Here is an 11,924-nt window from a genome sequence, read left to right as displayed (position 1 = left end):
AAGCTTCAAAGAGAAAAAGCCATCATCTATCTTAGCAACGGAGTCAATAGAACGAAAAAAAAAAAAAAAGGGGGGAGGAGGAATATAATATATTCTATTTCTTTCAGTACTGTTGTCTCACAAATTTGCTTAATACATATACACCCTTTATTATGACAAAAACAACAAATTTGCACAATAATACAAATTGTTGGAATTTACATTTATCTAAACTTACATTCTTTTGGTGTTGACAAATTATGACGTGGATACTATACGTTTCATTCGTATAGATGAAACAAATACACGCTGTCAAAAACTGTGAAAATAGATCAAAACTTAAAACAAAAATAAATAATTTTGGCAGTAAACTACATTAAACATTTGCTTGTACGATATAGCATAAAAAAATTAGAAAAGTTAATTTGCTGTAATATATTTTCAATTTATTTCCCAAAAAAATGTCGCTCAATGGAAATTGTGTGGCTCTAAGCCGTGTCTTCTAATTCACTCGCTGCAGCACAGCGAGCGTCAAGTAGACCAATCAGCGAGCGTCAAGTAGACCAATCAGCGAGCGTCAAGTAGACCAATCAGCGAGCGTCAAGTACACCAATCAGCGAGCGCCAATTAGACCAATCAGCGAGCGTCAAGTAGACCAATCAGCGAGCGTCAAGTAGACCAATCAGCGAGCGTCAAGTAGACCAATCAGCGAGCGTCAAGTAGACCAATCAGCGAGCGTCAAGTAGACCATTCTACGAAAGTCAAGTAGACCAATCAGCGAGCGTCAAGTAGACCATTCTACGAAAGTCAAGTTGACCAGACAACGAGCGTCAATTGGCCAGTTTGTTAGTGTGTGGTTGCGACCGTCTACGAGCGTCAAGTCCTGGTGTCAGCGAGCGTCGAGTTGACAAGCCTTCGAATCAAGTTTGCCAGTGAGCGAGCGTCGAGTTGGCCAGTCATCGAGCGTAATTTGGTCAGTCAGGGAGCCTAGATTCGGTCAGTCAGCGATAATCGAGTTGGCCAGTCACTGAGCGTCGATTTGGCCAGTAGCAAACCACGAGTTAGCCAGTTTTCGAGCATTGAGTTGGCCAGTTAGCGATCGTCTAATTGGCCAGTCAGTGAGTGTGTCGAATTGATCAGTCTTATAGAACTCTTAAGACATTAAAGTACATTGGGTTCCTTTAAGAATTATGGACTCGACGTCTTTTCTTGCAGTTTTTTTGGGGGTGGGAAGTGGGGGGGGGGGGGGGGGGTGATTATAAGTTTTATTTGAAGTTTACGAATGAATCAACTAACGAACTATTGAATTAATAATTAAAATAACTAGTGTTAACCATCTTGTTGACATCCAGATCACCAGAGACGAATGAAACTTTGAGTCGGAGCCGTGACGGACTGAATTGGTGTAAAAAAAACGGGAGTACTTCGAAAAAAAAATCATCCGGAAACGACCGCCACATTTCCCGCTTGCGTTCAGTAATTTCTGTAGACCCACAAAGCTCGAAGGCCCGTAAACCATTTGCATCGCTTACAAATTTGTCTGACCGCAAGTCCAGTTAAATAATTTAAACTGTGATATATAATGCGCACCTATTTGTTTGGATCTTATTTTTGCCCTAAATTACGGGTAAATAGACTGTGATGGTTTTCGTGGTTTATGTGAGGGAACAACTCAATTATTAACTTTTAAATTGTGCAACGGTACGTTAGTGATTTTGTTGCAATTTTACTCAACATGTCTGACATTTTATTAAATTTGTGCAACATATACACTTTATGATTTTAAATAAATACATACATTTATTAACTGCACTACATGTAAGAATAATTTACACATTCAGTTATACAAAACTAAGTTTTTTTAATGATGTTAGATATTTAAAAAAACCTAATTGTTTTAGAATGATTGTTCTATATGTTGTTTTTATTATGAATGTCGACACGGATATTGTAAATATGGGATTATAATTAGATCATTTATAGTCGAATTGTATTATTTTCTTTCCATCAATATATAAAATTGTTATGTAAATCACAAAATAGTTAATGTCAAACATTTTAAGTTCGTGAATTAAACAAAAATAAGAGGAATTATAAAGTTAAGCATAACAAAACAGACTTCGTACTATTTTACAGTAGTTATAATTTTTTGTTTAGAAGTTGGCTAACTGCTTGCTTATAAAAAATACAAATAAAAAAATTTAGTTTTATTTCAAGAAATTAATAAAATTATTAATGGTGATTAATGACTCACGCTTTATTATAATACGCTGTTTAATTTTTCACACGTACGTATAATTTTTTCACGAGCTCGGAATTAGAAAATCTCCAGGTATTGTAGTAAACATAAACATAAACGCGGCACCCGTGCGGCTACATGTAACAAAATATTCATCATGCGGCTGATGACTGCGATGATAGCCATTAAATTGCATTTTTACAGCAGTGCTCGAGAAAATCGAAATTCCACATAATGCTGCATTGGCGCGGAAGGGGAGAGAGAGCGTAACGGACGCGAGACTCCGCCCCGCGCCGCGTCACGGCGCTATCTTGTCAGCGGCGCGCAGCGCGCCGGCCCCGGTCTGGGCTCTGCCGCGCTACCAACAGCACGGAGCCACAGCTTGACGCATTGCAGGTGCGTGCCGGCCAATCAGGAGCGAGCTTAGTTCCGACGTTAGACGAACCGACAAGGAAGTCTTGTAAACAAGACCGCACCCTGCACCTATAAAGCTCATTCACTCGCGCCTCCGGAACTTAATCCGCGTTCTGAACTCGAATTCGTCGCAACTGCTGCGCTGGCGGTTGTCGTACGTGGAATTTGCTTAGTGTATTCGGAGTAAATAAATATTTGTACCGAGGACGTATTTTCTGTAGCGTGTGAATACACAAGCGTGTGGACACTAGTGCGGCGGAGGCATACCAGGCCCTGAGTGTTACTCAGCTTCGTCCGCCAGTTGCAGGCTGTGTTCGTGCGGATAAACTGTCGTTGTGGCGGTGGTAGTGGCGCCGGGGACTTTTAGAAGGTAGTGCAATCCGGAACGTATCGACGATGGTAAGTGTTTAATAACCTACATCGCATGTGCTCTCATGTTTTAGTGCTAAGTACAACTGTAGTTTACGTGTCGTTTGGGTATTTTGTCGGAGAATATGGATGCCTCGTGTTGTGTTCGGCATTTAGTGTGTGCGATTTTGTAGAAGTTACGACAAACCGTGTCGAGAATTTTTTTAAAAAATGAGATTCATATTATAGCTTATTTATTTTTTTGTTAATGTATTACGTTGCTGACGCCTGACGAGAATTTTAGCTTTTTGCTCTGGCCTTGCAGGAAACAGTCACCATTTTGGTGTTCAGCGTTGTGAATATCGATTGTTTAGCGAAAAAACCACTACAGAAATAAACGTGTAATTGATCATATTGCATGCAAGAATTCTCGAAACTTCATGTTCGTGTTTCTGAAACGTAACAGGGGGAAATAAAATTGCTTCTAAATTGAAGTGCGAATGGGAATGTTCCGTTAGTCACCGTCTATAATTGGCCTGCTGAGCAGCAGATAATCTCGTGGCTAGGGTATGACGGTGGCAAGTTCCATTACCGGGATACATTGCATCTCTCGATACAAACCCCTTAACCACACATAATGTAATAATTATGTTTATTGTGAAACGAAGTGTAGGGACAGCTAAATATATTTAATGTAAATTGTTAATGGACACCTGTAACAGTCAGCATATTGGTTGTGTTCATAGGCGGACCAGCTGACGGAAGAACAAATCGCAGAGTTCAAAGAGGCGTTCTCCTTGTTCGACAAGGATGGCGACGGCACAATCACAACCAAAGAGCTGGGCACTGTCATGAGGTCGCTAGGCCAGAACCCCACAGAGGCCGAGCTGCAGGATATGATAAACGAGGTCGATGCGGATGGTAAGTTAACCTAGTTGCTTAAATGAACAGTGAATTAATCTGGAATCTTTTTTATTATTGTATCCAGTTAATAATTAAACTTACGATAGTAAATTACTACAATAGTAAATTTGTTTACAATTTTTAAATTACAGCTACATAAGGCTTCGGATGTGTGAATTTGAAAAATTCTCGCATATTTTATTTTCATGATGATTCGCTGTTGCAGAAATGTAGCTTAGTAATATTTGACAGAGGACCGTCTTGTTTTCCAAACGGTCCTCATCACCAGGGCGAGGATGTGTAAATGAAGTGCGCGTGTTGTGCGAAGGTAACGGCACAATAGACTTCCCCGAGTTCCTGACGATGATGGCGAGAAAGATGAAAGACACGGACAGCGAAGAGGAGATCAGGGAGGCATTCCGAGTGTTCGACAAGGACGGCAACGGCTTCATCAGCGCGGCGGAGCTGAGGCACGTGATGACGAACCTGGGGGAGAAGCTGACGGACGAGGAGGTGGACGAGATGATCCGCGAGGCGGATATCGACGGCGACGGCCAGGTCAACTACGAAGGTGGGTGTTGGTGGCAGTCCTGGGACATGGTCCGGCCTCTCTGCTAGGCCCCAGGCGGTGTGACCTCGGTGCCCTTCCACTTCCGTCTGGCCTCGTGCCTAGTCTGGAGTGAGCTGTCGCATGGTGCGGCATGCATACTTGTTTAACAGGGGTGTACCTATTGAGTAAATCAATATGGGAAGGAAAACGTGCTATAATGCATTTAAATTACATTCTCATTTTGAAAGTATCGCAACATTTGCAGGTTTGCATATTTTTTTTTGTAAGTAATGGAACTTGGGCTTGCATTACTCGTTTTATCATTCAAGTGAACATTTCATGGAGAGTCTGGATTAAGATGTTCTTTCAGTTTGTGTAACCTTCACCTGCAGATCAGAAGCAGTGTGTGCTGAATTACTTTGTGTCAATTAGTGACTGAACTTGTAGGCTTCAGAATGTGTTAAAACATGTCTGTATTATTAATGCACCAGTTTTTATTCAGTTTTTATTGTTGGTTTAGTGCCAAATTATTTGGCTATATGTTGGCAATGAATGCATATATTTGGCATTTCCTTTTTATAATTTCTGCAGTATGTACATTAGTGCATTACTTGTCAACTTTTAAATGTTGGTAGTTTGGTGTACGCCCTACAGTCCTAAAGCAGTTAAATTGCTACTAGTATGAGCTGCAGAAGGAAAATTGGGTGATTGAAGTGTTCAATTGACTGGATTAACTGTAAACATAATGTTGAAAATATTTTAATGTAGTAATTACTAATAATCGTGTAGGAGGTTTTAAAATTTACATTTAGATATTTGGCTCTTGCTGTAGTGAAACTGTTTCTTTTGTAACTTTGGGGTAATAGTTGGTACTTAAATTAAGTCTGTTACAAGATGCAGACACATTTTGGTGGTTGCCTTTGGTTTGCTAATGGTTTCATGTTTTGGTTAATGCTCTGTAAATTAATAACATATTTGTCAGCTCAGAACGTGCAGGGCAATTTGTATTGTGGCAGTTGTAAGATAAGTATGCTTTTGCTAATGAGCTGTCACTGGTATGATTTTTGGGTGTGTTTCTTGCATTGCACTTGAATAGAAGAGCGAAGGCTAACTGTAGGTGAAGATGCGTTGCTGTTGGCGTGTGCATGGGCTAGGTTTGAGCTGTGTTCTGGTTGGTTGTCGTATGCAAGCCGGTTGCTCGGGCAGAAGTTGGTTTTTGAACGTGCTCTGCCGACAGACAGCTGATAAGTATCATCGCATGGTCTGTTTGTAGTTTTGAGTGCAATTTCTCTTTGAGCACTCGACTTGGTGATGGTTTTGTGTGAGGTGAGTGTTGCTAATGTGCAGACTCTTCAAGTTGAGAAGTGCAGTAAGGTGATGCAAGTTGCAAGGTTTGTGGGGTTCATCTTTTGTTTTCTCACTGAACGTGTGTTGATAGTCTAGTGTTTGTTTGGCATGTAATTGAGTAGGTACAATCAAATTGTCATGTACTCTTTAAGGTGATGTTCTAAGATGATTGCCAGCTTGAATACTTCCGTGTACAGACTATGCTAAGTGTGTAACATGAAGTATTGCTTTAACTTGGCCATTTGTGTAGTGGAGTTCTTGTGAGTTGGTCTCTGCAATACTTGTCGTTATACTGTAGGCTTCATGTAAAGTTTTGCATCACCTGGTGTTTTCAGTAATCACTGTGTTGGTGGTTGTTAACCATTTTTACTTGCTGACAAGCAATTTAGTCAACATCATGAACCCTTTCCAGAATCTTACTAAAAGTTTAATAGTTTTAGAATGAAGTTAGGGCACTTAGCACTTAGTTTAAACTTCTTAAGACATTTTTGTTTTTACATCTTATGAAATTTTTAGCATAATTTTCTTGACACGGGGTTAAATGAGATGTTAGTTTGACCAGCATTCAGCAAGTAAAACTGTTGGTAACTGAGAGTGATTGGTTGCTAGTGAAGTGTTACAACCTGATGTTAGCAAAAGTACTTGAAGCAATGTTTCACAGCCTCACTAGCAATGCGTTAGGCCTTCATGTTTTGCCTGATGCAATCGAATATGCACATACAATCAGCATGGCCCCAAGCATTCATGCATGTAGAAGTATAGAATTGGTGCAATGCTTTTTGAAGGTTTTTTGTGAGATAAAACATATTTTTTAAACTTTAATTTTGGAAATTATTGTGTTCTGCACTTGGCATCAGCATGTTTTTAGTGCAAAAAATATTTAACATAAAATTTAAATTGTAACTTTGTTAAATATTCCATGTTATAGTTTTCTTGAATTTTTCATTTACTAATCATATCAACTGCAATGAATTGTACTTGGTGTGATTTTGGCTACTGTTAATTCTTTGCTAGCTTCTAGGTAAATGGTCAGTTTGCAACTTAGGCCAACTCTAGGCTTCTGGTATTTTATAACGACCTTGTCTTCTCTGTTTGGAACTATCAATTTGGATGCTTATATGTTAGAAAATGTACTTCCATTTTACAGTTTCCAAGATTTTTCTTATTTTTAATTCTAACAAAAAATTATTTCTTTGTTTGCCTTATTTACTGGTGTTAAAGTTTAAAACTAACGAAAGTGCAATCTTTCTCTTGACAAAGCCATCATTGGACAGTTGGAATGAACTGTGTTGGGAATTTTCTCGGAACCGCAGGATATGCATGGAAAATGTATGGCAGAGGCTGCAAGTTAATGTTTTTTTTTTTAAATTGAGATAAATTTTCTTGTCTGTCTAATTTGTGTGGAAATTTTTAATAAGGTTGACTTGCAGTTTTGGTGTGTTCATATATTAAATTTGGTGGGAATGCACTTTTGAAGTTTTTTTGTATTTTCTCTGCTCTAGTTTTGTCTATATTGTTTATATTGTGTAGTTGGGTTTGAGGCTATGTAGAAACTTGCATAATGAATTCTGGTGCATATACTAAGTTTGCAGTTATTTTGAATGGTTTGGGGCTCACCAAATTGTTTTCATAGCTTGCTGCGTTGAAACCATTTGTGATAAGAGTTGCAGTTTGCCTGTCTTTAACCTCTCCCCAGTGAAACACAGAGCTTGCGAAGTGTACAAGTGCCGAGTCTTGGCGTGACGAACGTCGCGTATCTCTGTAGTCCTTAATGTTCTCGGTTTCCATTTGGAAAAGTACATGATGGCTGAAGTTAATTATTTGGACATACCAATCAAAATAGGCATTAGTTCTGGAAGTGTATCAAAATTAACTTTTTATTTTTGCCAAAAATATTACCTCACTTAAACTGAAAGTTGCTGCTCTGGTTCATCTACCAAATTAGGTGTAAAGTACCTCAAATATTTTCAGCAATGGTATGTTGGTGTCTGTCACGCGGTGCCTTGTGCAAAGGACTAAATTTTCATTATTTTGTCAAAAGCTGTGTTCAGAGATAAACATATTTCCAAAAGTGTAAAATCACTAGAGAATTATGGTTGCATTTTTTACTTCTCAAGCAATGTATTTCCTTGTCTCGTCCTGCCTGTAAGCTAAGTGTACTCTGTAGGGTGGTGTCCATACAGGTACTTTAGTCGCCCACTAATTTGTTACTGTGCAAATTTTTCTACAATGAATATTTTTTATGTAGCTAATAATTTTGGATGATATTTTAAATAAATTTGGAATGTTACTGTCAAATGTATTTATTAATTTCTGTTTAATACTAAGACAGAACCATTTTAATGTTGGGGCTTGGAGTTGACATATCTTGTTGCATGATACCGCTAGTTGACAGGAAGGGTGTTAGCACGGTCAGATTTGCGTAACTGGTGGGATTATAGTCCTCGTTTCATGTGTAGAAGCCATACGCAACAGCTTGCCTCTTGGATTCTTGGTCTTGCCTTGCAGAAGAAGAATGGAGATGTTGGCAATATTGTTTGCTGGTGGCACACTTGGACTAATGGTTGCTTTTTTTTTTATATATAAAGTTTCTTGTGTTTTGTAAAATTAACGGTTTTTGCTTTTTCAAAATTGGTTATTTGCTGGAAAATATAATTTTAATTCACATGCACCTCAACACCATTCTTCATAAAATGTTGAATAAGTTACCACTACTTGCTCAGTGTTAATACCTTTATTACTGCTTCTACGTTTAGCTGCAATGTCGTACATTGGTCGTTTCTGATAAGCCCATGGGTTGTATAATGTTCGCTAATATTATTTTCACCAAAAAGAATATTTTTAAATGTAGGAATTCCTTTGGAAAACATGTAAAACAAATTTTATGCAAAACAATAAGCCACAGGCTTGCAAGTACCAGTATGTGGACCTCTTGAGTGTTCAGTTCCGTGGCTTGCGACGCACTGGGCTGCCGCGGTACGACATGGTTGCTTGGTTGGGATCACAGCCTGAATGCTGCTGTTGCACACACAATTGACAATTGTACATTACAAAGTTACTTGATAACCCTGTCTTTACTAAGTATTTTTGCAGCTTTTGTTTTGAAGGATACTTTGCTGTATGTTTGAAATAGAAGTTAGTTTTGATGTCAAAATGGTTTTTGAAATGTTTGCATTTTTTTATCTGACTGGAGGGTGAAGATGCTTTGTTTAGCATGCCGTGTGGTTGAAGTGCCGTTTAATGCACAGTATGTTTAATAGTCTCTCTCGCTGGCAGGTGGTGGGAGTGCAGAAACGCGTTGTCTAAACAAAACTATTGGACCCCTCCGATCCTTATTTCTTATTCGTAAATTTTTTTGTATCACTCTTGATTGCAAATTTTTCCTCTTGCAGATTTCCATGCTCTAGCTCGAATAATTTTCTCGCAGTGTAGCCGTTAGAGCGATACAAGCCCACAAGTAACTCTGTGGTCAGTGCTTTCAAATGCTCTTTGGAATGTTGTTTGTCTATTTTATATATCAAAGCACCCCTCCATGTTTCCTTATGTCTTAATCATTTTACACTTTATTTTGATTAATGATTTAACCAACAATCTCCTACCTTATTCACTACCAATTATATTTGTTAAAATTTTTTGTCACTTTATTTTTCTCTAACCCTGATGTAAATGGGCAGGACATGTCTAACCGCTGCCCTTTGCTACCCTTCAAGGTCTCTAGTGGACGGTCGCTGCATGGCTTCCCCTCCCCGTCTGCCCGTCTCTGCCCTTCCCCACTCCGCGACTCCTCGGGCGGCCGTTCAGAGCGGGCATGGAAATCGATGGGTGATAGAGGACGCTTGTCGTGTACTGTAGTGTCTGGAGTGTCGGGCCACCTCCCTCCTTGACCGAGCGCTGCCAGTTGAGGAAGGGTAGGAAATGGAAGTGGTGGGCCATGTGAGCTGGTGTTCTCTGTAACATGTACATGATGTGTGTCGATTAACTAGCTGACTGCTGTTTGTCGTGTCTCGTTTATTTTACTGTTTAGTAGTACTTATTGTATTGCATGGGGTCACGTGGCTTGCAAGGGTTGATAGTTGTCCAGCTATTAACAGTCGTGGGCAGGTGCACAGTTCCTAACATGTAGGTACTTGCACCCGTGCTAAATGAAGCCCTTCTGATTGCACACACGGTTTAATGTGTATCAGTATATTTTGTTTTATATAATACTACTTGTCTGTAACATTTCGATATTTTTTTCTTGTTCAGTCCACAGTTCACTTTTGATATCTTTTGGAATATTTTGTATTTATAATGTCTGATCTCATTCAACTGTTTATTTTGCATGTGGGCTGTGTTAGTGTGCATGCTCGAACTACCAGCACTCGGAGGTGCGTCGCTGCTTTACACGGGGCGGTTCCCACCGGCAAGTGTGACGTGCTGTAGGGCAGGGTTGAGTGATGCTAGATGCTAGTCTTGTCTAGAGTTCGCTAGATTTATTTTGTTACTAATATGTTGTCGGCTCACGTAATGCAGTGTTGTTACTCGTGATGGTAGCACTGACATCTCTGTACACACTAATGACTTGTGCAGGTATTGAACGTCGTTGATGTTGCATGCCTGTGCTCCGAGCTTGTGCTGGTTTGTTTCGCGACGAGAAATATGCCACGTGCAGGACATAACGTTTGTCGTACGGACTATTTTTGCAATTCATCTGTTTGACAATAGCATAATTTTCACAATGTTTTCACGTGCATTGTGAAATAATGAAGAGGCTGTAGAACTGCACAAGCAAGGAGCAAGCGTTCCTGTGTGTTGATTGGCTGGACCGTACCCCACGACTGACCACCAACATTTTTTATTTTCAGAGTTCGTTACCATGATGACATCAAAGTGAAGATGATGAGCAGGCGACCTGTTCTGGCGTGAAGAGAACAATATTACCAAGAAAAACTAAACGAACCTGCATTTCTGCTTTCCATTCTGAAAAAAAAAAAAAATACAAAAACTACTTGAATTGGAGATTGGAGTAGCAAAAAATCTTGGGAAGGAGCATTTTTAAGTTTGATGTATTTAAAAATACGTGGTTGTAAGGCAATGGATTCAAGAAGTATTTTTATGTAACTTTTTTCTTAAGTTCAAAAACCCTTGGTAGTTTTTCGATGTGGTTTTATTGGTAATTCTGTAAGGACCAGTCACTTCCACGCGAAATCATTAGGAGTGGAGAAAAAAAATTGTGACTCTTTAAGTAGTTGTTTTCAACAAACCAGAACACTTCCGTGTGTGCCCCTACGATTGCAGATTGATTTTCTTCCGGTCGTCCGTCGCCTCGTTCCAGCGAAGCAACGTGCAAGAAGGGCATAAATCCCACAACCTGTCATGTCTGTTTTCTGTTTTGAAGTGTTTTCTGTGAAAAATTAAAGTAGAGAGTCTAAATGTTGTTTCCAGTCGACTTACAGAATAATGCAAGCACCTTGTTCATAGCTGTAACATTCACGTATCAGAAGTTTTCTCGTTTGTGATTGGGCAGGATGGGGCCGCCCCATTCTGCAACATTCCTTCTTAAACAGCCTGTACAAAACAATATGTTGTGTATGATAAATTAATATTATGGTAAGTCAAATTACAATTGATGATGTGTTGAAACTTTCACTTGATGTAACGTGTTTTTTTTGAGCTGTCTGCTGGACTGTGGATGCAGTGCTAGCGTCGGACTGACGGCTGTGCAAGTGTCGACGGTACTGTACTTCCTCCACAGCGATTGTAATTATTGTATTGTATTTGGTGACCTTAGAATTGCATTGAATATAAAAGACAAATAAATGTGTTTCTTCATTTGCCAAGTGTTCATTATTTTCCTGACAACAAATAGAAAATTGTAAATGGGTTATTTTCAATCATTATTTTGTTAAAAAAATTGACCATGTGTATACTTAGCACTACGACTTTGTGAAAGTTAACTTGATCTGGGTTCACCATTTTTGTGATGTGAGCGTGTGAATGGAGTGATTGTTGGCAGGGCTACGTGAAATGGCTCAACCGACATTTCAAAAATGTATGGCTGCTAGATGCCACAGTAAAGTGGAATGTAAATTTTTGAATAATAAGTTACTTCACCTAAACAACTGTCAATAGTGTTCTGTAGTTTAACTTGCGTTAATATAACAC

The 11,924-nt window shown here is 39.2% G+C and overlaps 1 protein-coding gene across 1 annotated transcript; it reads left to right on the top strand.

Moving 5' to 3' along the window:
* The first annotated feature begins 2,136 nt into the window (after window positions 1–2,136).
* On the top strand, window positions 2,137–11,594 carry LOC134532462 (calmodulin). Its single transcript, XM_063368875.1, has 4 exons — window positions 2,137–3,031; window positions 3,727–3,901; window positions 4,212–4,454; window positions 10,625–11,594. The coding sequence occupies exons 1-4, from the start codon at window positions 3,029–3,031 to the stop codon at window positions 10,651–10,653; spliced, it is 450 nt and encodes a 149-aa protein (XP_063224945.1). The 5' UTR covers window positions 2,137–3,028; the 3' UTR covers window positions 10,654–11,594.
* Window positions 11,595–11,924: the final 330 nt, after the last annotated feature.

Source organism: Bacillus rossius, chromosome 6, assembly GCF_032445375.1.
Source record: "Bacillus rossius redtenbacheri isolate Brsri chromosome 6, Brsri_v3, whole genome shotgun sequence".
Taxonomy (NCBI): domain Eukaryota; kingdom Metazoa; phylum Arthropoda; class Insecta; order Phasmatodea; family Bacillidae; genus Bacillus; species Bacillus rossius.
The sequence above is the reverse complement of the archived record's forward strand: the minus strand, read 5'-3'. Positions and strand labels throughout refer to the sequence as shown.